This window comes from Microtus oregoni, unplaced genomic scaffold (genome assembly GCF_018167655.1).
Source record: "Microtus oregoni isolate MIOR12 unplaced genomic scaffold, Mior012 000020F_ref0000438, whole genome shotgun sequence".
Classification (NCBI taxonomy): domain Eukaryota; kingdom Metazoa; phylum Chordata; class Mammalia; order Rodentia; family Cricetidae; genus Microtus; species Microtus oregoni.
Window position 1 is genome coordinate 4,215,665 of NW_024543079.1, and position 25,560 is coordinate 4,241,224.

Below are 25,560 nucleotides of genomic sequence, written 5' to 3' on the forward strand. Positions count from 1 at the left end.
CCACAGTAGTGGGGAATGGAGTCACTCTACTGCTTGGGTTCAAATCCTGACCCCAATAGTTGGTAATAGCTGCGCTGTCTTGGGTAAGTGGGAAATAAATTCGAAGCAGTTTGAACAGGCCCTCACTTGTGGCCAGGTTATCTTGAGGTGAAGTGTCCTTTAAGTCAAAGGACATGCAGGAACTGCTGAGCATGGTTATTTCTGGAGGTTCACAGGACAAGAGCTCTGGAAGGATTACATCACATGCTTAGCTCTTAATACCCAGGAGAACGCTTACTGAGTCTTCAGGGAAATGTCACAAGGAGGGTAGGCTTCTGGTGCCTGCTTCACTCCAGGCTGTGTTCCTGAGTCACTGCACACACGTCTCCTCCACAAGGCAGCCCTGCTCCTCACCCACGTTAACACATTCAGAGCCAGATGTATTTTGAGGGGCGGTGGATTGAAGGCAGGAAGTTGGCACAGGGCCAGTAGGGCCAGCCTAGTAGAATCCTGCTAATTCAGAGAAGGTGAAGAAAAAGACCAAAACAACGCTCTCTTGGATGCAAGGCGGACCATTTCTCAGGGAGATAGCCTGCGTTGGCTGTGTGTCGTCACTCCAAAGTTATGGATGAGATATGCTTAGCAGAGTAGCCTGGTCAGAATCAAGTCATTAGAGAAGAACAACTCTGACTCAGCTTTTTGGAAGAGTTCCTTATGGTGACTTCATTACCATGACGACAGCTGGGTTACTTCCCTTCATTGTACAGTCACCGGATGCAGGGTTCTCGATGGAGCAGGGGGTGTTTAAGCTGCAGGGCTGGCCTGCCGTTTGGTATTCTGAAGAATAAGTCTAATGGCATCTTCTGATTTTTCTTGCTAAGAGTCTTTTTCAAAAACTCTTCCTTGAGGGCAGCTGGACGTTTAGCAGGTCCTATATACACAGCTGCTGGGCTTCCCTAAGCCCCAGGGAGAACCAGTGGTTTATAACAGCAAATAGAATTGAGGCCATCTGTTTGCCTGAGACAGGATCTAACTTTATAGCTCTAGGTGGCTTGGAACTTGCTCTGTAGACCAAGCTAGTCTCGAACTCACAAGAGGTCTGCCTGCCTCTTTGAGTGTTGGGGTTAAAGGTACAGGCCACCACGCCCAGCTTGAATTGAGGTTTTATGGTTTGCTGAGACAAGGTTTGAATGCTCAGACCTGGGTGATAGTGAGACAGATCAAATGGAATTCAGTGTCCCTTTTGTCCCCCTTAGGCTGGGACAAAACTCCCTTGTCAGGTATAGATTGCTCCCCCTCCTCTCGCCCCATTCATTTTCATGTATGCAAACTTACACAGCTCAGGGTACCCTAAATTTCATGGTCTGATGTGGAAGCAGTTTCATGGTGTTTTTCATAGTTCCACAGAACAAAGTCATAGATCGAGGTAAGTTGAGAGTGTATCAGTGGGGACATCAGAGAGGCGGGTGCAGAGAGATGGGGAAGCTCTCCTATAGGCCACAGATGCTGTCTTCTGACGTTCTCACTCGGGGGTTGGTGTGAGCTAGCGGTTTGCCACATTAATAGACTGGAAAAGGTTTTTATCTATTGGCCACAGGCTGTTAGTTTTGACAGAGAGGTGGCCAGGGAATGGTGAAATGGCTCGAACTAGCCCAGGATAAGATGGTCAGCCTGTGGACTTGCATCATTCCAACCTCTCCACATCACTGTTTCCAATCAGTCTGTGCAGACAGCGTTTCTTTTCAGGAGCTCTTGTTCACATGCATGTACCACAGGGCACGGCTCCAGGAGCTGGTACCACCGAGAGCAGCCGTGGGAGCTGGTACCTCAGAGCATAACTCCAAGAGCTGGTTTTCTCGTTCTCCCCTGTGGGTCCCTGGGATGGAAGTCATGTTTCATGCTCGGCAGCAAGTGCTTCTATCTGACTACAACTCTGTTCTTTCGGACAGCTCTGTGAAAGTCCAGGAAACTGTATACAGGGGGTGGCAGCATGTACTTTCTGGATCTTTGAGGTGTTCACCTGGAGCCATTCGAGTGAGGTCTGCTGGCTGCCATCTCTCTCTTTCCCATATTGCAGATGGGACCCTGAGAGGAGGCTTGGGGTCCTTCCCATCTAATCATGGAGTCCCGTAGCAGCGCAATCTATGAGATTTCCATGTGTGTGGGGCTGACACTTGCACCGCTCCCCACATCTCAAGCATGTATATACACTGCAGCCTCTCAAACCAGGGATCCCAGCCCTTCCCCTGATGGCTGCCAATTCCATGAGTTCCAGGTGAGGCCCAGTGGTTTGCATGTTTTTTGCATATTTTAAGTGCTTCTGGTCATAAGAACCATAGACCCCTAGGGATTCTGGGGGGGTGAATACCAGACCACCCCAGCCTGTCTGAGCCTTGTCCCTCAGGCTGCACTGCCCTGGTCCAAGGTGCCCTACCCCTTTCCTGGTGGGCTGTCTTTGTTGTCAGTTCTTGGGGCTCTTAATGGGGCTGAGTTTGGCTGAGGGCTGAGGTGTTTCCAAAGCCAGCTCAGAAACCCGGAGACACCCTTGAAACTGCCTCTTGTCTCCCATTGGCAAATCTTCTCTCAACCTAACCTCTAGTGGAGAGTCTGTAAGCCCCGCCTTCGTCCGGTCAGTTTCTGCTTTGGATTGGCCAGAGCATCATTTCTTTTGAGACATATTCTTGTGAGCCCCAGTCCCCTGCATTAAGTACTTAGGCTCTGACACTTGAGCGGAGTTAATGGCGTGTGTTGGATGCATGTAGAACAAACCCCAAACTCCTTCCTGAGGCCTTCGTGCCCTCGGCATCCCAGCCCCCCCCCCCCCCCCCCATCCATCTGTGACTTCTGTCTGGAATGCCTGCCTCTTTTACTCATTATTGCCTTTTGCCTGCACCTGCTGCTTTTCATGTGAAATTGAGCCCTCTAAATCCCTTTCATTTCCCGTACTTTGATAAAGTCATCTGGGTACATGATGAATACGGTACACTAGGGTATACGTTGAAAAATAATCCCTTTCCACACTCCCTCCTCATGAGCCCCCGCCCCCAACCTAGCTGGACTTTGGCATTTACCCTGGGGCAGTCTAAGTGTTTTGCCTCCTTTTGGGGAGGGATGTGTTAGCCTCCTGGTGGCACTAGATATGTTGTTTTGTGACTGAACCTGGGCTGGAGATGGTCAAGCATCAGTCCATGGCAAGATGCTCTGGTGCTGTTGCTGGGGTTGGGCCTGGAGGCTTGTGCCTGCTAGGCAAGTGCTTTGCCACTAAATGGCACCCAGTGGGGGAGGGGTTGAGATTGTGTGACACTCTGTTAGCCAGCCTGGTCTGGGACTTGGCAGTCCTGCTCTTCTTTCGTGTGTGTGTGCGTGTGTGTGCGTGTGTGTGTGTGTGTGTGTGTGTGTGTGTGTGTGATAGGCTTGTGTTGAGGTATGAGAACAGCCTTGGGCGTCAGCTCTCTCCTTCTGCCTTGTCTGAGAGAGTCTCTTGTTTACTGTAGTATACAGCAGACTAGCTGGCTGGCCCTGGACCCTCTGGGATCCTCCTGCCTGCCTTACATCTCGCTGAAGGAGTTCTGGGATTCTAGATTCGGGCAACCCTGTCTAACTTTACCTGGCTTCCAGGCCCTGAGCCTCCTGCTTGCATGGCAAGCACTTTACCTATTTAGGCAAGCACTTTACCTATTTGTCCATCTCCATAACTGCACCACAACATTTTGAGACAGGGCCTAGTTCACTGGCCTAGAACTTACTATGGCAACCAGACTGGCTTCAAACTCACAGGCCTCTTGGCTGTGTTCAACATTCTTCTTTTAAAGATATGTGTTTTTCCTACAAGTGTTTCTGTGTACCCTGTGTGTGCAGTTCCTACAGAGGCCAGAAGGTGGCACTGGATCACGTGACAACGGAGTTACAAATGGATGTGGTCCACCATGTTGGAGCCGGGAATTGAACCCAGGTCTTCTGGAAGAGCAGCCAGGGCTCTTCACAGCTGAGCCCTCTCTCCATTCTGCACTCAGTATTCCATTGTTTGGCTGCCATACATAAAATCACTTCTCTTGGTGGTCACTAGTCATGGCAGTAAAGGGCAGAGTTGAGACGGAACATCTGCTGACATCCTCGTGCTCTGGGGTCCTTTCCTGCTTCTGTCACTTCAGTCCCTCAGGGTGCACCCTGTCCCCAAGCTAACCCTCAATCAAGCACGAGCAGGCTGTGACTCTTAAGGGGAATTATGTGTGGGTAGAGGTGGAAAGATGGCAGGCTGAGTATAGAACCAAGGGCAGCTAGCCTGGAGTGGGGTGGTACTGGAGTGAGTGTTCTTTGTCTTGATGCCTTTGGAGGAGGTGGTGGTTGGGTGGGGCCTGAGAACTTTCCTGGGGGAGGGGCTGTTTTAGCTGAATGAATGTATAAGCTTTGGTGGCTCTATTTCCTTAGAGTGTTTTTCTGCGCGCCTTGATTTTGCTGTTGGGTGTGGTATGGAGAAGCGTTTCTTGGTTGTAGGAGCAACATCTCTGCCTGTGTGACTACTTCTTATAACTTGATTTTCTTGTTGGTATGACCAAATACGTGACAAGCAACTTAAGGAAGGTAAGGTTTATTTTGGCTTCCATCTTGAGGGGATATATAGTCTACCATCTTAGGAGGTCCGGTGGTAGGCGGCTTCATCTGTGGTGGTGGGGGTGTGCAGTTGGGCTCCTCAAATCTACTCACCTCCTGAATAGGAAATAGAAAGCTGACAGGAAGCAGGGCCTAGCTCAAAAATGTCAAATCCACACCTAGTGACCCATGTCCTCTGGTGAGGCTCCATCTCCTAAATATACCGCGGCTCCCATAACGTCGCCACCAGCTGGTTGCCAAGCGTCGAAATACATGAGCCTGAGAGGGTTTTTCACGTTCAGACCACGGTCATGGCCTTGTCATCAGGGCTGCGATAGTGAAGGGGGTTTTGTTTAAGTAGTTGGAAGATAGTTGATCAGCTACACAGCTGTAGCAGGTGCCATGGGGTCTATGGCCTTGCTTTGTTGCCTTGTTTTTAAGAGAAGCCAAAGATCTAGATGTTTTGAGGCTTCTTCTTTTGTGTTCTTTGGCACCAAGTTAAGAGTTTCCATAAATGTTACGTAGGCTGAAGAAAGACCCATTGACCTGAAGGAGGAGACAGGTAGATTCTAGGTGGGAAACTCTGACATGTCACTCGGAGTTTGGGGACAGGATGACTGTGACTGTCACCTCCACGCCCTCTCCAAGTGACCCAGGTCTCCTTGACAGCTTTTTAAACATGGTCTTCTATGTCTTTTTCAGATCCTGGCTCTACAGAGCGAACGGCTCAGAAACGGAAGTTCCCCAGCCCTCCACATTCCTCCAATGGCCATTCGCCCCAAGACTCCTCCACAAGCCCCATTAAAAAGAAAAAGAAACCCGGCTTACTGAACAGTAGCAATAAGGAGCAGGTAAAAGAGCCACCGCGAGTGGCTTCTGTATCCGTGGGATGGGGGCCAGGCAGCAGTGGTGCCGCTTGGGTTTGTGGCATTAATGTAGCAGGCGGCCTAGCGCGAGCTGTCATCTACATAACGGGCAGCTCACAGGAGGCTTGAGCAAACAGTTTTTTCAGCGGGGTTTCAGATCTGTTTTGGGGACAGAGGATAGATGGAGCTGTGAGCCAGACTTGGGGGGTGGTGGTCATTGTTTTTGGAACAGGCTGGAGTTTTTGGTGGTCTCCGAGTTTTCCTTCTCTCTGGGCTAAGACAGGGGACTGCGTGCCTGAGACCATTTTCTCATCTGTAAAATGTTGGTCAGCGGTGGAGAGACAGTGCCATGTCTAGCTTTGGTCACGTGTCACTGTCCTTTTCTCTGCTCTGCAGACCCGCCCTCCTGGCAGCCAGCAATGTCAGCTGCATGGAAAAGGCTGTCTTCTCGGATTTTATGTAAAGAATCTTCTAGCTTTCCATCCTCCGGTGCAGGTTAGGTAGTCTGCGGATGTGAACTGATGAGAGGCCCTGAGAATGGACTGGGTAGGGTGTCTGTCCCCTCTGTGACTGTGAGGCCTTCAGTGCTGGTTCTTCCATCCATTCTGTGTTTTATCACGGTCTGGAGTGGGCTCTGGGGAGCAGGGGTCGAATTAAGCAAAGTTGCTGCTTTTCCGGGAAGAGGGCTCACAATGGTTAAATGCCTGAGGCCTCACGTATGTGTTTCTGAGCGTAAATCTATTTTCACTCTCGAAATTATATAGCGAGCGCAGCCAGCTCAACCTTGGCTTTGCGGCTTTGGGCAGTTAACCTCTTGTGTGTGATGAGCTTTCTTATTCCCAAGATGAGGATTGTGCTGCTGCCCAGTCCACACGGCTGCTGGGAGCACTGATTGAACACCATTAATTAATGATGCAAATAGGGTGACAGAATTTGAAAAAGAAGTCTGACTCTAGCAGTCCCCCCCCCCCCCGCCCCCCTTTCTATTGTAACCCTGGTTGGCCTGGGAATCTGGCTCTAGCAAACTTAAGGTCTCTGCACATAACACCCCCCCCCTCCAGTATCTGAAAAAGCATTGTAGACCCACAGTGTCTGACATGGAAGCCACAAACCATGCGTGGCTCTCTTGGGCAAGAGTGACTGAGAAACTGAGTTTTTCATTCTGTTAGAAGGCACAGATATTATCATTTTGGAAGGGCTGTAACTGTCTCTGGTAAACGGGAGTGCAGAGGTGTTCCCTCTTCAGGGTCTCAGGGCAAGTGGGGTTAGCTTTGCTTGTCTAGCTGGTAAATTCTGGCCCCTGTCACCTGGGAGCCATTATAACTAGTAGGAGTGAAGACTCAAAAGAAACACAGGGGTCATGGCTCAGTTTGTGAAGCATTTGTCGTACAAGCTTGAGGACCTGACTTGCGTTTGAGACAGCCTAGAACCTATGTAAAAATGCCCAGTGTTTTTTTTTTAATATTTATTTATTATGTATACAATGTTCTGCCTGCATGTGTCCCTGCAGGCCAGAAGTTGGCACCAGATTTTATTACAGGTGGTTGTGAGCCACCATGTGGTTGCTGGGAATTGAACTCAGGACCTTTGGAAGAACAATCAGTGCTCTTTACCGCTGAGCCATCTCTCCAGCCCCCAAAATGCCCAGTGTTTGCTTGTAATCCCAGTGGTGGGGAGGTGGGCACAGGGGAATCCCTGGCGCTCCCTGGTCGGCCAGGCTAGCCTACTTAGTGAGTAGACTGTCTTAAGGAAGTGGAGGGCCTTCTTAAAGGATGACACCTGAGGTCATCATTGTCACCTCTGGCCTCCACACAGTCATGAGCTTACTCGTGTGTGTCCTTGGGTCTCTGAGAACCGGTTGACTTTCTGTTAGTGGGTCCATGTGAACATTCTTTCCTCCCTTTCTTACCCACATGTTTTCTCAGCCAGGCTGTGGCCGTCCACACCTGGCATTCTAGCACTTGGGAAGCTGAGGTTAAAAGTATCAGAGTTCAAGGCTGTCCGAGTCCCATGGGAAATTAGAGGCCATCCTAGGCTTCATAGTGAGTTAGTGGCCAGCCTAGGCTATCTACCTAGCAAGGCCTAGTCTTATATAAGCAAATTGCGGAAGCCACAGTCCACGGCCCATCTCCAAACTCGCCCACTTCAGCCGTGTCTCAGCTTCACGTGGGTGTTTATTGCCTGTAACTCTGTCACTTGTCTTATCATTGGCCTCATAGACATCAGTGTCGTGCATTGCTGTCGCTCAGGGTTTGACGGAGAGTGGGACTCCATGGCCTGGGTATGGGAGCAGAGGGGCGATGGTGAGGAGACAAAGGAACTGACCTTGCCTCTAGGCCTCTAGGGATTTGTCAGCAGGGTTGCAGAAGAAAGACTCTTGCTCTACATCAGGGCACATGACCTAGCTCCCAGCATCGGGGACACAGACTGTGTAATCAGGTCACACACAGGCTTTCTCTTGGAGCTCCAGTTAGATCTTCACGAGGGCTTTGGATATGTATTGTCTATGGTTGATTGACGGGGAGATTCTACTCACTAGGCAGAAAGAAGAGTCCTTGCCCTTTGAATCCTTGGTTGTTTCTAGCATAATGACATTAGCAGAAAGGGCCAATTTATTTATTTATTTATTTATTTATTTATTTATTTATTAAGTATACAATATTCTGTCTGTGTGTATGTCTGCAGGCCAGAAGAGGGCACCAGACTCTTTACAGATGGTTGTGAGCCACCATGTGGTTGCCGGGAATTGAACTCAGGACCTTTGGAAGAGCAGGCAATGCTCTTAACCACTGAGCCATCTCTCCAGCCCAGAAAGGGCCAATTTTCATGCACGCTATCAAGGGATCACCAACTCCCATGGTGTAATGATTAACACTCTGGACTCTGAATCCAACTATCCGAGTTCGTGTCTCCGTGGAACCTATTCCTTGAGGAAGAGACCTGGTCAGTCATCCTCATCAACTTAGATCATGAAACTCAATATAAATGAGTTGCCCGAGAATGCTTCAGCATTGCCAGGAGCGTGCTTCACCCTTTTCACTGTCAGAGGGATCACAGATAGTTACTTATTTAGAGATAGAGTCTCATCATGTAGCCCTGGCTGACTTGGAACTCATTATGGCTTCATGCTCACAGACACCCCCCTCCCCCGCCCCCGCCTCTGTCTCTGGAGTGCTGGAGTTAAAGTGTGCGCCACCATGCCTGACATACATTTATCCATCCACTCATTTATCTATCTATCATCTATCTATCCATCCATCTATCCATCCATCCATCTATCATCTATCTATCTATCTATCTATCTATCTAGAGACAGGGTTTCTCTGTGTAGCTTTGGAGCTTGTTCTGGAACTTGCTCCGTAGACCAGGCTGGTCTCAAACTCCCAGCCATCTGTCTGCCTCTGCCTCCGAAATTAAAGGCATGAGCCACATTACCACCTAGCCATGCCTGACTTTTTAAAAGATTTATTTATTATTCTTAAAGTTTATGTTATGTGTGTTTGCTTGCATGAGTTTATGTGCATCGTGTACGAGCAGGGGCCCTTCGAGGTCAGATTTCTTGGAATTGGAGTGGTACGAAGTGTGTGCAGCCATGTAGGTGCTGGAGTCCTCCTGGCCTGTTCAATCCTGCTACTTACTATCCTTAAAGATTTATTTCTTTTCATTTTATATGTATGAGTTCTGCCAGCATAACTTGTGTATAGTGCCCATAGAGGCCGGAAGAAAGGTGAGGGATGCCCTGGAACTTGAGTTAAAATTGTGAGCGCTGGGTGCTGGGAACTGAACCCAGGCTCTCCCTAAGAGCAGCTATTGCTCTTAACCACTGAGCCACCCCTCCAGCCCTTTGCTTATTATTCTTAGAGAATCTGGGCTAGACAACATCTGCCAGGTGTAGTGTGGATGAGAACATCCCTGGAGTGAGTGAATAGGCCTTTTCCATTTTCTTGTTAAGCTGACCTGGGGCAGGAGCCAGGGAATAAAAACATTTACTCTGTAACCTGCAATTATCCCCTTGTCGCTCGGGCTGTGCGCTTTGCTGGAGGCCGGTTACATACTTTATGCGCGTGGGAGAGAGAAATCAGAATTCATTTTACCTGACATTGTTGGCTTTTACTTTTAAAACCTCCACATTTGTTACCAGGTTGTTTTTCTTTTCTTTTTTTTTTTTTTTCTTTTTTAAGCAGAAAACAGAAACAGCCTATTAGGGGAACATGATTGACAGGGTGACTGTTTCTGCAGCCACTGACGCTCCTGGAGTGGGGGGGGATGGAGGGGGGTCCCTGAAGAGAGCAGAGTCACTTGGTTGTCCCTTTGGTCCTGAGGATATCCACTTGGGGCGAGGCAGATAGGAGGAGCCTGGGGGAAACTGAGCCATTAAAGAAACAAAAGCAATAGTAGAAATGCCCAGTTGGGCCCAGTGGACCCTCGTGTCATATTAGGTTACCCTGAGTTTTGACTTTATTCTTTTGTTATTGAGATATGGGGTACTGCTAAATCACAAGGCTGCCTTGAACTTGCGTGCCACAGTACATTATTATTATTTTTGGGGGGGGTGTTGTTTTGTTTTTAGAGACAGGGTTTCTCTTTGTAGTCGGGGCTTTCCTGGAACTCACTCTGTAGACCAGGCTAGGCACGTGTAGGGTGATCCAGGCAAAGACAAAAATCTCCCTTTTTTTTTTTTTTTTTTGTTTTTTTTTGTTTTTCGAGACAGGGTTTCTCTGTGGTTTTGGAGCCTGTCCTGGAACTAGCTCTTGTAGACCAGGCTGGTCTTGAACTCACAGAGATCCGCCTGCCTCTGCATCCCGAGTGCTGGGATTGAAGGCGTTGGCAACCACCACTGCCTGGAAAAAAAAATGTACCATTTACAGAATGTCCCAACAATGATATTCCTCTGTGGGCCACCTGTACCCCTCCAGTTGAACTGAAATAGGGAGATTAACTTAGAAGAGAGATTTAAAAAGATTGATTCCACAGATGAGCGAAATAAGTCCCCAAGGCGCTCCCTGAAGGAGCGTGGGAGGACCAGACAAGCGTGCAGAGCACTGACTCATCCTAGAATCCGGGAAGAGCGTGGGAGGCCTGTAGCTCTAAAGCTTTTTCATCCTGGAGACTCTAGCCCAGTGTTTCTCAGCCTGTGGGTCTAGACCCCTTTGGGATCAAATGACCCTTTCACAGGGCTTGCCTAAGAAAATCGGAAAACACAGATATTTACATTACGATTCGTAACAGTAGCAAAATTATAGTTATGAAGTGGTAATGAAAATAATTTTATGGCCAGCACAACATGAGGAACAGTATCAAAGGGTTACAGCATTAGGGAGATTCAGCACCACTGTGCTAGCCTGTCAGATAGAGACGTGGGGTGTGGCTCTGTGTGCTGTTAAGCCCTGGGCTCAGTTCCAGGTGCTGGAGGGAAAAGCAGTGATAGACGTGAACACAGAAGTCTGGACCTATTGAGAAGGTTTTTTTTTTGTTTTGTTTTGTTTTTTGAGACAGAGTTTCTCTGTGTAAAAGCCCTGACTTGTCCTGGAACTCGCTCTCTAGTCCAGGTTGGACTAGTCCAGAGATCTGTCGATCTCTGCCTGAGTGTTGGGATTAAAGGCGGGTGCCGCCACCACCAGGCTGAGAAGTCAGATGTTTAGTCAACAAAATGCTTTAACTGCTTTTCATTTTAGCTCAATATCAATAAATGTAGAAGCATGTAAGAGTAGTAATCACAAGAAATGTAGCAGACCCCTGTTCATTTCACACATACGCACTTTTAAAAATTAAATACAAAGTGGGAGAGTATGTGTATGTCTGTGTGTGTGAAAGTGTGTATGTATGAATGTCTATGTGTGTGAAAGTGTCTTTGTATGAATGTCTATGTGTGTGAAAGTGTGTATGTATGAATGTCTATGTGTGTGAAAGTGTGTATGTATGAATGTCTATGTGTGTGAAAGTGTGTATGTATGAATGTCTATGTGTGTGAAAGTGTGTATGTATGAATGTGTGTGTGGAAGTGTGTATGTATGAATGTCTATGTGTGTGAAAGTGTGTGTATGTATGAATGTGTGTGTGTGTGAAAGTGTGTGTATGTATGAATGTCTGTGTGTGTGAAAGTGTGTATGTATGAATGTCTGTGTGTGTGAAAGTGTGTGTATGTATGAATGTCTATGTGTGTGAAAGTGTGTATGTATGAATGTGTGTGTGTGAAAGTGTACGTATGAATGTGTGTGTGAAAGTGTGTACGTATGAATGTCTATGTATGTGAAAGTGTGTGTATGTATGAATGTCTGTGTGTGAAAGTGTGTATGTATGAATGTCTGTGTGTGTGAAAGTGTGTATGTATGAATGTCTGTGTGTGTGAAAGTGTGTGTATGTATGTGTGAGTATATCTGCGTGAGTGTCTGTGTGATTGAGATATGGGGTTCTCTCCTTCCTTGCTATGGGTTCCAGGGATCAAACTGGTTTTTATAGGCTGGCCTTTACCTGCTGAGTCTTCTTGTTGGCCCTTGTTTTGTTTTTGAGACATGGTCTGTCTTCAGAGACTGGCCTCAGACCCACAGTCCCACTGCCTCAGATCCCAGACACAGTCTGCTCTACTGTCCATATTATCAGAATTTGCAGTATGCAGCCAGTGTGAGATCTTATTGGACGAAATGGTAATATTTTACTGTCAGGGAGATAGTGTTGTGTAAATGTGATATCTAGCGACACCCACGGGGTTGTTGCGGAGGTCTGGTTTCTTTATCCCCCTGTGGTTCTGAAGGTCACGTAGCTTTTCCAAGGCTGTTTGACAGTCCTCGCAGTGCTGGCTGCTCGTGGCTGCTGCTGCAGGCTTTTCTGTGTTTGGCTTTGCTGTGTTCTCAAATGTCTCTTTCTAGAGACGCATTTCCTGATGCGGCCCTGCAGGAGGATGTCTGGTTCTCAAGAGTTGCCTTGCCCTTTCCTCTCTCTGCCGTTGTTAGTTCTGATAAAGTGAGCAGGCTTCTTGGTGGATGCGAACACCCAGCTCCAAGGATCACGGCTCTGGAGAGCCTCTTGGAGATATTTTCTACGCTGGAGATATGCTTAAATAACAGAGATAATTTCACGTGAACCAAATCTAACTGTTTTTACCCTCCAAATAACTACTATTTAAGGGCTGGAGAGATGGCTCAGTGGTTAAGAGCATTGCCTGCTCTTCCAAAGGTCCTGAGTTCAATTCCCAGCAACCACATGGTGGCTCACAACCATCTGTAATGAGGTCTGGTGCCCTCTTCTGGCCTGCAGACATACACACAGACAGAATATTGTATATATAATAAATAAATATTTAAAAAAGAATAACTACTATTTAAAGCACACTAGGGCAAATTACCAAACCTACATTAGCTGTGTAAATCTGGGCTCATGCATGTTGGGCCCTTCCGTTTTTGCAGGCAGTGGCGGTGCCGCCGCTTAATACCAACACATTGGGACTCTCAACCCCATTTTACAGATGAGAAAATCGAGGCTGGGAGGGAGGTAAAGGGAGACATGGCCCAGGTCACGCAGCTGGCCAGTGTGGGGGGGTGTTTCAACTGTGCATTCGGGTATGCTCCTGCTGTCTAGCCACTAACTCTCAGGTGCTAGCCTTCAATCTCTGGCCTTCTAACACAGAGGCAAGGGGCTCCACAAACTGCTGCCTGGCTCCGGCTGTGTCTAGTTGGGAAGTGGAGGTGGCCTGGCTGTGGAGTGGGTTTGTGAGGTGTGTGATGTTGGTGTGTTGTTTGTGATGTACTTGTGCAAAAACGACTGCTGAGAAACCACATTTGTTTTGAAACCCCACCTGTCTTTCTTGCCTACATTTCAGTCAGAGCTAAGACATGGTCCGTTTTACTATATGAAGCAGCCACTCACCACAGACCCTGTTGATGTTGTACCGCAGGACGGACGGAATGATTTCTACTGCTGGGTTTGTCACCGGGAAGGACAAGTCCTTTGCTGTGAGCTCTGTCCCCGGGTTTATCACGCTAAGTGTCTGAGACTGACATCGGAACCAGAGGGGGACTGGTTTTGTCCTGAATGTGAGGTTAGTTCCCGATGAATGAGTTCATGACCTTCCTCATTTCCTCTCCTTTCTCTTTTCTTCCTTTTATTTTTTAAAAATTTCAAATAATCCAAATAGAGGGAAAGAGAAATGTCTTGCCTCCTGCCTGCTCTACCCTGGCCACCCCCTCTGGGGACCCGCCTCTGCGCTGGCTGCAGTGGGGCAGCCCTTGGGAAGACATGTCGCCTTGCCTGTCCCCGCTTCTTCACGAGCCTTGGGAGCGCTTTCAGACCTCTGCGGCTGTGCCTCTGCTGCTTCTGCCGTGAGTGCCTTGGAAGGGACCTTGTAGATCTGTAATGGCTGACGATGCCTTTTGAAAAGATGCCGGGCTGTGTTTCCCTCCTTCCTTCGGCTTTGAGTCCTCGCCAGCAGCCCGGCTGGGAAGACCGCTCTGGTGTGTGTGTGTTCCACGTGGCGACGTCTCATGTTTCCTTCCGTGCAACAAGCATTTCTCCAGTGCCTGTTAGGTGCTGGGGATTCAACAGCGCTTTCGACAGAGAGGAGGATAACCTTTTATTATTATTGTTTCTATTTGGACAAAACTCCAAAGACAGTTACTTATAATAAATAGGTTGAAGAAATGTGGAGAAAACGGACAGAAGATGGGAAGAGGGAACTAAGGCGTCCCCCCCCTTTAAGAATCCAAGCCTGGGAAGATCACACCGAGATATGAGGAGGATCTGAAGGGCGTGATGTCTGGGCAGAGGAAGCTGCAGGTTCGGTACTGCGACCCTGCCTTCTAGAGTGAAGGTAGCCCACCCCGCGTCTCCTCAGCAGCAAGGGTGAACTATCTCGTCATGCAGCTGACTGCCCGAGCTCCCTCTGTTCCGTGCAGCTCGCTGATGCTCTCTGCACTGCTGGAAACAAGTGTCAGTCTCTCACATCATCTCAGAGCATCTCTGGGATTCCACCGTGCACTGGATTAGATTAGCATCCTGTGTGAGAGGGACGTGCCGCCTAGACGCGTGTGTTCAGGAGGAACTCAATACAGGAAAACACGCTTGTCTTGCCACTCTTGGGTGGGGAAAGGAGAAAAAGAAGAAAAATACTCGAAATTAATTAGACTTCGAAACAAATGATGATGGCCCTGACGGGGTCTTGTGCTTCCGTCACAGCCAGAGCCAGCTGATGGCTCCCCCGGGGTTCCTCCAGACAGGCTTGCACACTCCGCTGCCAGTTCCCTCCTCTTTAGAGCTGGGGTTACTTCCCCTTAGTTTTGTGGGTCCCTGAGCCTCCAGCAGTTTTCTTCTGTCTTGAGCATCCCCCCACTTTGTCCGAGTCCCCAGACAGAGCGTGTGGAGATAGGCTGCCGTCTCTGCAAGCGATGCTTGTAATGAATGCTGTCTGAGATGTCACAGCCACAGCGTGTGACCACCCTGTGTGGGAAGCAGCCAGTGAGTAGGGCCTGCCAGGTTGTTTGGAGCCAAGCTCGCTGTCTCACCATTAAGATGATGGCTCCTCTCTGTCCCCTAGGCCACGGTTTCCTTAAAAGACTAGCACGTGTCCTAACCTTTCCTTTTTTAGGTGGGAGAGTTTTTTTCTAGTGTCTTCCAGTTAATTTGCCCTTGGGCTCCTTGGTCAGCATTGCTCACCAATTCCCCTGTTGAAAAAGCTTGACTGGGACTCCTACCCTGTACTAATCTATCAGTCCCTGCCAGGAAGGAGGAAGAAGCTTGGGGGGCGGGGTGGTAGGCAACACTCTCTATGCCCACTATGGTTCTGCAGCACCCAGAAAGAACTGGGATCTAGGCATGCAGGTCCGCTTGCTGTGTGTTCAGATTCAGGGCCCTTATTTCCCCCGTTCCCCGCCCCGGAGTGAAAGGAAAGGCAGCTGAGACGATCAAATGGTGTCGATTTATATGCTCTGCACCGTTATCAGTTTTTGAGTGACTCTGTGTGTCCCTTTTCTTGACAACCGACCACACTGGGAGTTCACTGGAAGCTCGGCCCCTGAGCTATGACAGATGGAAACTGGTTCCAAATTACCTGGAGGGAATGTCTCAGCTCTCCTTCCACAGAGAGGCCAGAAGAGTCCCCGACATTTTAGGATTTGCTTTTTTTTTTTTTTTTTTTCTTTTTTTGTTGCTTCCACGTAACCCTCAGAGTCCCCAAGATGTGGTATGAGGCTTCAGTGGCAGTCTGGTTCCACTTGTTTTTCTGGGTCTTTTCTTTGATAGGTATGTCCTTTCTGAGATGACCATTCTGAGCTGGGTATGGTAGCACATGCTTGTAAGCCCACTTGGGAGGCTGAGGCAGGAGGATTAGGAGTTTGAAGCCAGCCTGGGCTACATAGCAACATTCTTTCTCCAAAGAGAGAAGAGAATGGGAGGGGAAGGAAGGAAGGAAAAGAAGAAAGAAAGGTAAGGAATAGAAACGGGAAAGAGGATATGGTGGTGCACACCTTTAATTAATCCCAGCTCTTGGGAAGCAGAGGTAGGTCGTTCTCTGGGAGTTTGAGGCCAACCTGGTCTACAGAGTGAGTTCTAGGCCAGCCTGGTCTACATTACTGAGATGGTTTTCAAAGAAGGAAAGGACAAAGGAGAGGTTGCCTCTTGTAGGATGCCCTCAGTGGGTTCATGTCCTTTGGCATGGAGAACGAGGCATGTTTCTCATTAGCTGATCCCCTTCCCTTAATTCTTCTGCAGTGTGCTCCATTCCCCTGCATCAGCAGTGTCCTTGAGAACGGCCATGCTAGCCTGCTCATCCGTAGTTCAAGGCCCCCAGAGGATATGACAGTGGCTGTGAGCACGCCTTCTGTGTTGCAATTCCCTCCATCTACTCTCAGTGGCCTTTCTTTTCAAATTCAATGTTTTGGTGGGGTGGCTGGTTTTTCGAGACTGGAACTCTCTCTGTAGACCAGGCTGGCCTCGAACTCCCAGAGATCCTCCTGCCTCTGCCTCCCAAGTGCTGCGATTAAAGGCGTGTGCCACCCCCTCCTGGCTCATACTCAGTTCTTAAGACCCAAAGGTTGCAGTCTGCTACCTCGCCAGGTCCCAGATCATTATATCTTCACGAGTCCGAATCCTTTCCTGATGCAGTGTTCGTGGATCGCCGTTCTCAGACGGGAACTGCATTTACTTCTGAGTGCATTAACAAAACTAGAAGGAGACAGATGCATTGGCTGTGATGTGTTTTCCCCCTAACAGACCTGTGTGTGTGTGTGATTTTTTGACTTGTAGAAGATTACAGTAGCAGAATGCATCGAGACACAGAGCAAAGCCATGACGATGCTGACCATTGAACAGCTGTCCTACCTGCTCAAGTTTGCCATTCAGAAAATGAAGCAGCCAGGGGTAAGAGGACTATTCCCGCTGCTGTCAGCATAATGGCGACAGTGGCTTCTGTTCTGTTCCTTCCATGCCCCATGTGTTCCTTGGTGGCCTTGCTTTTCAGACACACTGACATACCCTTGGGGTCTTCTTGTATATTCAGACATAAGACACGATCCAGGAAGAGTTTAGTCAGGAGACAGTTGCTAGCAGGATGGATGGGGTAAGGGACGGTCCTGAAGAGTTATGAGGTCAAAATCACAAGGAGGGCCTCTGCTCCTCCCCACACGGGATTTTCTTGAGAGCAAAGTTACTGCTCGCTCACCCTAGTGAGACTGAGCCAGTGAGCTCGCCAAGGGGGGCGATGCTGCCCTTCAGCAAGTGGGGCGGGGTTTGATCTCTTCTGTTTGGACAGTGGGGAGAGATGGGTGTGCACCTCACAGCAGCACCCTTGAGAGCCCCTGTCGCGACAGCGCTGCTGCTGTTGCGGTTGGTGTTTACCATGATGGTTTCAGGAAAACGCCAGAAAATACCTTGTTTTATTTTTCTTGTGGTCAAGACCTCTATCTATCCTCATCCCCAAAATATATGTGTCTTTTTTTTTTTTTTTTTTTTTGAGACATGGTGTCTCTGTGTAGTTTTGGAGCCCGTCCTGGAACTCTCTGTAGACCAGGCTGGCCTCAAACTCACAGAGATCCACCTGCCTCTGTCTCTCGAGTGCTGGGATTAAAGGCATGTGCCACCATCACCCAGTCTATATCTGTGTTTTAAAAGGTAATATTTTAACCTAGTCTTGGTGACACATGCCTATAATTTCCACAGAAGTTAAAGGCCACCTTGATCTTCTAAACAAGTTTCAGTCTAGCCCACAGAAACCCTTCCCCCCATTTCCCGAAGACATTAAAATTACTCCCATACTGCACTCTTCATACAGATGAATTCAAGGAAAATTTGTGTGGGGTTCCCCTTCTGTTTGTACAAAAGCACCCTGTGCGCTAGTGGAATTCCTTTGAGTTTGTTTTCTAAGTTCACAGAAATGTGGAGTCTTAGTTAGGGCTCACCTGTTAAACCTCTTTCAAAAAAACAAACGTGGCCATCGAGTGGCCCAGTTGGTACAGATACTTGCTGTGAAGTCTGCTGCCCGGGGTTCGTTCCCCAGACTCCGGATGGTAGTAGAGAACCAGTTCCCCCACATTGGCCTCCGAGTTCCATGCATATACCCGCACATGTCTGTGCTCACACGCATACACTCAATAAATGTGATGACACAAAAAACAGAAGCGGAACAAAAGCAACCATTTTATTATTATTATACTATTATTTGGTTGAATGTGATGAGATGTTGCTTCTGGTTCTTTTAGTTCTTTAAACTGTGTCTGCCAAAGACTCATCTATATAAAAGGGTCATCTAGACCAGACAACTCAGAGATATTGTCTTTTTTTGGGGGGAGGTGAGGGATACTGGGGATTGAACCCAGAGCCTTTCTCATGCTCTACCACTGTGCTGGAGCCCCAACCCAACTTTGTGGGGTTTTTGTTTTTCCCAGCTGGGTGTCTCTGTATAACAGCTCCAGCTGTTCTGAAACTGGCTCTGTAGACCAGACTGGCCCCAGAGATCCACCTGCCCCTGCCTACCGAATGCTGGGATTAAAGGCTTGTGGCACCACTGCCTGGTGCATGGTATATTTTAAAGAGATTTGCTTGGTTTTATGTGCATGAGTTTTTGCCTGTATGTGCACCACGTGCGCCTGGCGTTCGAGCTCAGAAGTCTTTGGAACTGGAGTTAGAGATACTTGTGAGCCATTGTGTGGGTGCTGGGACCTGAACCTCGGTTCTCTGCAAAAGCAGTCGGTGCTCTTAACCACTGGGCCATCTTTCTAGTGTCTGTACATGATAGTTGTTGTCAAGTTATCCAGGGCTCGTGTGTGTGCATGCGTGCATGTGTGCGTGCGTGTTTGTGTGTGTCTGTGTGTGCAGTTAGGCAGCCACTGAACTGCATTCCTTGCACTGGACCATCTTTCTAACATTTTACATTAGTCAGGCCTCCACGCTAGGTGACATTGGGCCAGTGTCATTGGGAGAGATACTCAGTTGCCTTGCTTGAGTATAAGTTTGGGTGTTCAGCCAAATCTTTCAGTACTTTTATTTCTTTAAACGTTTGCTTGTGCATATGTGCACATTTGTGTGAACCCTACTTGTGTGCAGGTGCCCAAGGAGGCCAGACGAGGGCATTGGATCCCCTGGAGCTGCCCAGTGTGGGTGCTGGGATCCGAACTGGGGTCCTCTGGTGGAGGACAAGCAGGCTTAACACAGAGCCGTCTCTCCAGCACCTCTTTTTAGCATGTTTAAATTGAGAGGTTAATTCCTGCCATGGACATTGCCCCTTGAGCTGATGTCTTAAGTGGGTCAAGATCAAAAACTTGCTCAGCCTGGCTGCTTGAGGAAGGAACAGAATCTCACTTGTAGGTTTTCCCCCAGGTCACACCCTATGGTCACATTTAGGGGACATTCTTTTGGTGAGTCAGTATCATTTTATCCTCAAGTCAGCTTGTGCTGGGGTGTGGCCTGCACAGCAAGTGTCCTTTAGAGGCCTAAAGTGGGTGACAGTGTGGAAGAAGGCAGAGGCTACGCACAGAAGTCAGGAACAAATAACAAAACCAGACACTTCCACCCAGACCCGGGACTCTGTGAGTGGGAGGAGTTAGAAGATGGGTCACCTTGAGCTTTTCGAGGCCATCTTGTGTGGTTATTTCTGGAGCTGTGAAAGGTTGTCTGGATTTCAGCATCCTTTGCTTTCCACGCTTGGTCTTCATAGCAGTGATGGTTTTTGCGTGTGTGCATGTCTCTTTCTCTTACAGACAGACGCTTTCCAGAAGCCCGTTCCCTTGGAGCAGCATCCCGACTATGCAGAATACATTTTCCACCCCATGGACCTTTGTACCTTGGAAAAGGTTGGCCTCCATCACAGGGCCTGTCCGAGGTAGCACAGGTGCCGAGGCGGCTGAGGCTCCTCCCGTTCCCTGTCCAGGCTCCAGTTAGATTATTTCTTGATGCTTTCCCGCTCTGTTTCATTCGGATAGAACCCTGCCTTCCATGCCCCTCTGTGACCTCTTCCTGGGGGATCGTGGGGGTTGTTGAGCCACACAGGCAGTGCTTTAGAGCGGTAGTCCCAGCTTCGGAGAATTAGTGACTTGATTGATTGGCTTCTCACTTCCTCTTTCGGAGGCGCTAATGAGAGCAGCAGGAAGGAGAGAGAATGACGTGTTTGGAAACCTCCGGCTTAGCAGTCAAGGGGCTTCCTAGAACTGAATTCCCTTTGCCCATCAGGCTGTTTCTCTAATGCCCGAAGAGCTTTGCTAAAATTCCACAGTGAAAATCACACTTGAAGTGTTTGCTTGAGCAGACAACCCTCATGCAGATTTCCCAGCTCAGCAGCTAAATATGGTAGGGTTGGGGCTGGCGTGACTTCGCCTGCGCAGGGTCTTGCCTTTGATCCCCCAATTCTGTAAGAAAACAAAGACATCCATAAAGTAGAACATGATGTCATAATGTCTGTATTAATAATCCCCCCCCCCAAAAAAAAGCAGTAGATGACATTTACTTAGGCAAACTGTGCAGACACTTATGGTATTGCTGGAAAGAGAAAGCAGTAGAAAACGACAGGGTTGGATTCTAGCTTCAAGCGGGGCTTAGGTGTCTTCACGTTGTCCAAAGTACCTCACCGGCTCATTGTGAGAGGCCTGTGACACCACAGTGACTTTATCAGCAGTGATACTCAGCACCATGAACTGTTGTCTTCATTGGATGACGCTGCTGAATAAATGACATCATTTTCAAGATGAGATTGTTCCAGTCATTGTGCTGACTCTCGGGTGCACTTTATAGGGTTAGAGATCTTGGACCTAATAGCGTTCTGGGAGACGAGTCAGAGAGCACCGATGAATTCGGCCAATGGCTTCTGTGGCAGGCGTAGGGGACCCGGGTGTTAGCACTGCCGCCTGGATCAGCGTCCATGGTCATGCTGCTCTCCGGCTTCTCTCCCCAGAACGCGAAAAAGAAGATGTACGGCTGCACGGAAGCCTTCCTGGCTGATGCCAAGTGGATCCTTCACAACTGCATTATTTATAATGGGGGTGAGTGGCGTGGAGGTTCCCAAGGAAGAGAGTGTGCTTCAGAGAGCGTGGCACACAGTCTTCCTGTCCTTTGTTGAGATCAGTCAGGTGTCATGGACTAGAGGGATGGCACTGCCTAGCAACACCTGCCCGTAGCTCTAGCTCAAGGGCTCAGCTCTCTTCTGTCCTCGGTGGCTATCTGTGTTCACGTGTACACCCCTCCCCCATACATGTAAAGGAAAAAATCTTGGAAATAATACCAGGCTTAGGTGGCTGAGAACATAGATTAGTCAGCAAAGTGAGGATCTGGGCTTCCATTTCCAGTGCCCGTAGAAAAGCCAGGTGTCACTGCATATGTTTGTCACCCTAGCTGTGTGTGGGGGGGTAGATTCTGGGGACTCTCCCTGGAGGCTGGCCAGAGCCAGTGAACTGCAGGTTCAGTGAGGGACCGTGTCTCAAAACGCTTGCAGAGCAAACCGGGAGCGCACCTGATACCAAGCCCTGATTATCAGATCAGACAAACGTGCTTGGGCGCCCGTGAATGAGCTTAACACCTGCTCCAGCTAGGATGGCCAGTGGAGTGGGGCAAGTGGAGGACAGGGATGCTTACGGCGGCCATTACGGGTTTCTTCCTGTACACTGCTGCTTATTTAGTTCCTAGCTGTGTGTGTAGGTTTGGATAGTGAATATTCTCGTAGGCGCATGTGTGTGGGGGTGGGCATGCACCTATGTGTGCGCGCATGGGCGAGGCCTGAAGTGTCTATCCCAGGTTCCACCTCAGGTACCACCTACCTTGGTTAATACTTGTTGTCTGCTGGGACGGTGTCTTCCCGGGTCTGGAGATAGCCAGTTAGGCTGGAATGCCTGGCCGTGGAGTCCTTGTGCTTTTGGGGCTCGCATATACTGACTGAGCCATCTCCTCAGACCAACAGATTTACAGTTTCTGGAAATTAGGGCAGAGAGAACGCAGTCCTTTGGCCATCTTGACCTCTGCTTTAGTGCAAAGGAAAAAGGCCTGGCATTAGCTCTGGACCAGATGCTCACATCATTAGCTAAGAGTTCTGGTAGAGAAAGGGACTCCTGATGCTTAGCCATTAAGTAAGTGAGAATTTTCTCATCTGTTTTTCTACACAGCTACTGGTGGAGTCTTAGCAAGACACTAAACACTCTTTCCTTTTTGCATTGTGTTCTGAGATTATAGGGTTAAATAAGGCTCCTTTCTGCTAATTATAGCCTTTAGAATGTCAGAATACTTTGAAATAATAACCTCATCTATAGGGAATTCCATACCAACTGCCCAGTTGTCATATGGTAACAAAACTTGCTCCTTGATAGAAAAGTCAGTAATTTGAATCAGTGTTGGAAGCCTGAAACCTGCTTTTTTTTCCTAAGCCTTTAAATGATGAATATTCGCGGGGGTGGGGGGAACAGTTTAAAATATTTCTAATGCAAGTGTAATCCCGAGGCAGGCGGCTTGCTGTTTGCTTTTGAAATAATCCAGTTTCCTTCTTCCTTAGGAAATCACAAGTTGACGCAAATAGCAAAAGTCGTCATCAAGATCTGTGAGCATGAGGTACGTGTGCCCTGCCTTCTTGGTGTCCCTGAGGCCCAGGGCAGCCCAGTGGGTGGCTACAGTGACTTCTGCATTCACTGCATTTTGTACAGCCTCTTGTCTCTTCAAGCATGGGAAAATAGGGAAGAGGGGCCCCCAGTGGTCCAGGAGCCGGCTAGCTCGGCTGTGATCTAAAGGGGATGGGTGGGAGGAGATTGAGCCCGAAGCTGTGGAATCCTGAGATTTCTCTGCTGTCAGTTGCTCTGCTTTGCCCTTCGCCTCCACAGTTGGGATTGAGGGGTCGGTCCATGGGGTCATTCATTCCTTTTACAGGGGTTTGTAGTTTTGAATTAAGGGGAACAAGTTTATAAAGTGTCTGCCTCTCCCTCACCCCCCCCCTTTTTTTAAAAATAGCGTCCGTCATACAGCCCAGGCTAAATTTGAACTTGCTATGTAGATCAGGCTAGCCTCTGCCTCCCTAGTGCCAGGAGTAAAGGTGTCATTGCTCCTGTCACATGGCCTGGCCATGATGGTGCAGCCCCTCGACCCCACCCCCCACCCCCTTCCCCAACCTGATTGTGTGGTTCTCAGGCATGAAATTCACCGATAACAATGTGTGCTATGGTCAAGAGACTGGATGGCTTTGCTAGTTGGTGGATCTTTCCTGACTGCTTTCCAGAATAGCTGTAGCTGGATCTATATGGCGGTGTGTTCTTCCCGACACCTTATCAAAGGTTTATTTATTAAAAAAATAATTGTTTTTATTTTACGTGCATTGGTGTTTTACTCTGTGAGGGTGTCAGATCTTGGAGTTACAGACAGTTGACTGCCATGTGGGTGATGGGAATTGAGCCTGGGTCCTCTGGACAAGCAGTCAATGGTTTTAACCTCTGAGCCATCTCTCCAGCCCCATATTTATTTTTATTTATGTGGGTATAGGTACCTGTGTATTTATGTACATCACGGGTGTACAGATGTCTGAGGGGGGCAATTCCCCTAGAACTGGAGAATGTGGTTTCCTGAGGTGGTGCTGGGAACAGAACCCAGGTTGTCAGCAAGCGCAGCATGTGCTTTTAACCTCTGAGCTTCCTCGCATGCCCATCTGAATTTAAAATCCATTTGCATGTATATTTCTATTTCTTCCATGTGAGCATGGACAGCAGCATGTCACTGCTGTTCCTGTCTGCATTGCGTTGGTAGTGAAATGTGACGGAACTCACTTTGGACTAGTACGAGTTGCGCGTTAGGAGGCGCATCCCCGCTCGCTCAGTTCCATCTCCAGTTCAGATGGCTCAGGAGGGATGGGGATGGGATCGATGTGGGCTACAAGACGCCGATAGATGTAGCAGAGCACCTGTTCCATGCCTGTGACCTGCATGGTGGTAGGAAGCAAAGAGAAGTACAAGATCGCCCATACTGGGAAGCTAATAGCCACTGAGTGTGTTGAGACTTCAGCCATCTGCTGCCTGGGTTCAAATCCCTGCCCTATCGCTCTGCCGCTGTGATCTCTGGGGTAGGTTACTTGAATTCTGAGGGCTTCATCTCCCTCCCCCATACTTTAAAATGAGATGACAGTAGTCCGTCCTTGTCCCACTTATGAGGAGTAAGTGAATTCCCAGGCGTGGGAGGCTTAGACGGGTCTGGTTGTGGTCAAGGTGGTATGGCTGACTGTAGATGTCACGGGACATCTAGATGATGTATACTAAGTCTGTGGAGTTTACTGCTGTGTGGATTCTGTGTTATTCATCATCCCTGACTGCCTAGGAAGAGGTGCAGGCCCAGAGGCATGAGCGATGTTTTTCTGAAGCCTCTGGACTAGTGCCAGGTAGACTGCGACTTCAGGCTGAGGCCATTGGTTCGGAGCCTGCTGTCCACCTACCCGAAGGTACCATCTTAAAAAGGATGGGGGACAGCTACTGTGTGGTTGTATGTTCTGGTTATCATTAGTGCAAAGAAAGTGTGTGACGTGGTCATGGTTGACAGTGATGTAGAGGTTGAGCGTGGGAAATGGGGGAGGTGGAGAGGAGAGATTCCAGACAAAATTGGTCCAGCTGCGATTCTGTAGGTGAGCAGAGGTCAGATTACTCATAGCCTGGATGGAGCCTAGCCGTTGTTGAAGTTTTTTGTTAATTTCTCAGTTTAGCTTCTAAAGATATCAGGCAAAGTGCACATACGTATTCAGGCAAGACTCCCTTCCTTCCCTCCCTCCTTCCCTCCCTCCCTCTCTCCCTCCCTCCCTCCCTCCCTCCCTTCCTCCCTCCGTCTCTCTGTCTCTTTCCCTCCCTTTCTCCCTCCCTCTCCCTCTCTTTCTATAAACACACACATTCTCTCTTTCTCTCTCTCTCTCTCTCTCTCTCTCTCTCTCTCTCTCACCAGAAAGCAAACTGTGCTGTGTTTACCACTGTGAATCTCTCATTCCTAGCATTTGGGAAGCTAAGGCAGAAGGATCTTTTGATCACGTTGAGGCCAGCCTGGGCTACCTGGCAAGATTCTATTGCTATCTCTCTGCCCCCTAATACAAGAGGAAACCCCAAAGAAGAAAATCTGACCTTGAAATCAAAGTACAACACTTGACTACCAAGGATTTACTGAGGGCTGCCAGACATGAGGCCGTCTCTGGGGCTCCACGCTTTAATGTGTTTTTGCCTTACAGATGAATGAAATTGAAGTATGTCCAGAGTGCTATCTTGCTGCTTGCCAAAAACGAGACAACTGGTTCTGTGAACCCTGTGTAAGTTGAACTCAATCCCTTTAATTCATTTCTGCAACTCTGGTGCCTTCAGTGGCTCTACCAAGAGGGCCCTCTTCAGGGATTCATGAGATGAGGTTGTGAAATTTCATAAAATGATCTGTAAAGTCAGGGCAGAATGGAGCTAATTGGGCTTGGGCAAACCTCTTGGGCTGAACTGTTTTGTCCCAGAGTTAAGCATCCTGGTAACTAGGTTGACTCAAAAGAGGGATGCGGCTAGTGGGATGCAGGTCGCAGGGCGTCAGAATCATGCCTGCAGTTTTCTGTGTCATTCTTAAACCTGGTTCAGTCTGCTTGAAGACCTTTGGACATATGTCCCTGGAGGATTGTCTCAGGCTCTCCAGAGAGGTACAAAGTTACCCTCATGGACTTTGTTTCTCTTACAGTGTT

General features: G+C 48.6%; 1 protein-coding gene across 21 annotated transcripts in view; it reads left to right on the forward strand.

Annotated features, from left to right (window-relative positions):
* Window positions 1-25,560, forward strand: part of Zmynd8 (zinc finger MYND-type containing 8) — a 98,496-nt gene that overhangs the window by 27,483 nt on the left and 45,453 nt on the right. For 15 of the 21 annotated variants that reach the window (XM_041670805.1, XM_041670818.1, XM_041670819.1 and 12 more), the window contains 7 exons: window positions 5,272-5,420; window positions 13,252-13,470; window positions 16,668-16,781; window positions 19,616-19,708; window positions 20,803-20,890; window positions 22,387-22,442; window positions 25,075-25,152. In XM_041670805.1, the coding sequence (XP_041526739.1) occupies window positions 5,272-5,420; window positions 13,252-13,470; window positions 16,668-16,781; window positions 19,616-19,708; window positions 20,803-20,890; window positions 22,387-22,442; window positions 25,075-25,152 (797 nt within the window). Of the gene's footprint in view, window positions 1-5,271; window positions 5,421-13,251; window positions 13,471-16,667; window positions 16,782-19,615; window positions 19,709-20,802; window positions 20,891-22,386; window positions 22,443-25,074; window positions 25,153-25,560 lie in introns of those variants that run through there. The other 6 variants (XM_041670812.1, XM_041670820.1, XM_041670823.1 and 3 more) reach the window with 2 other exon arrangements.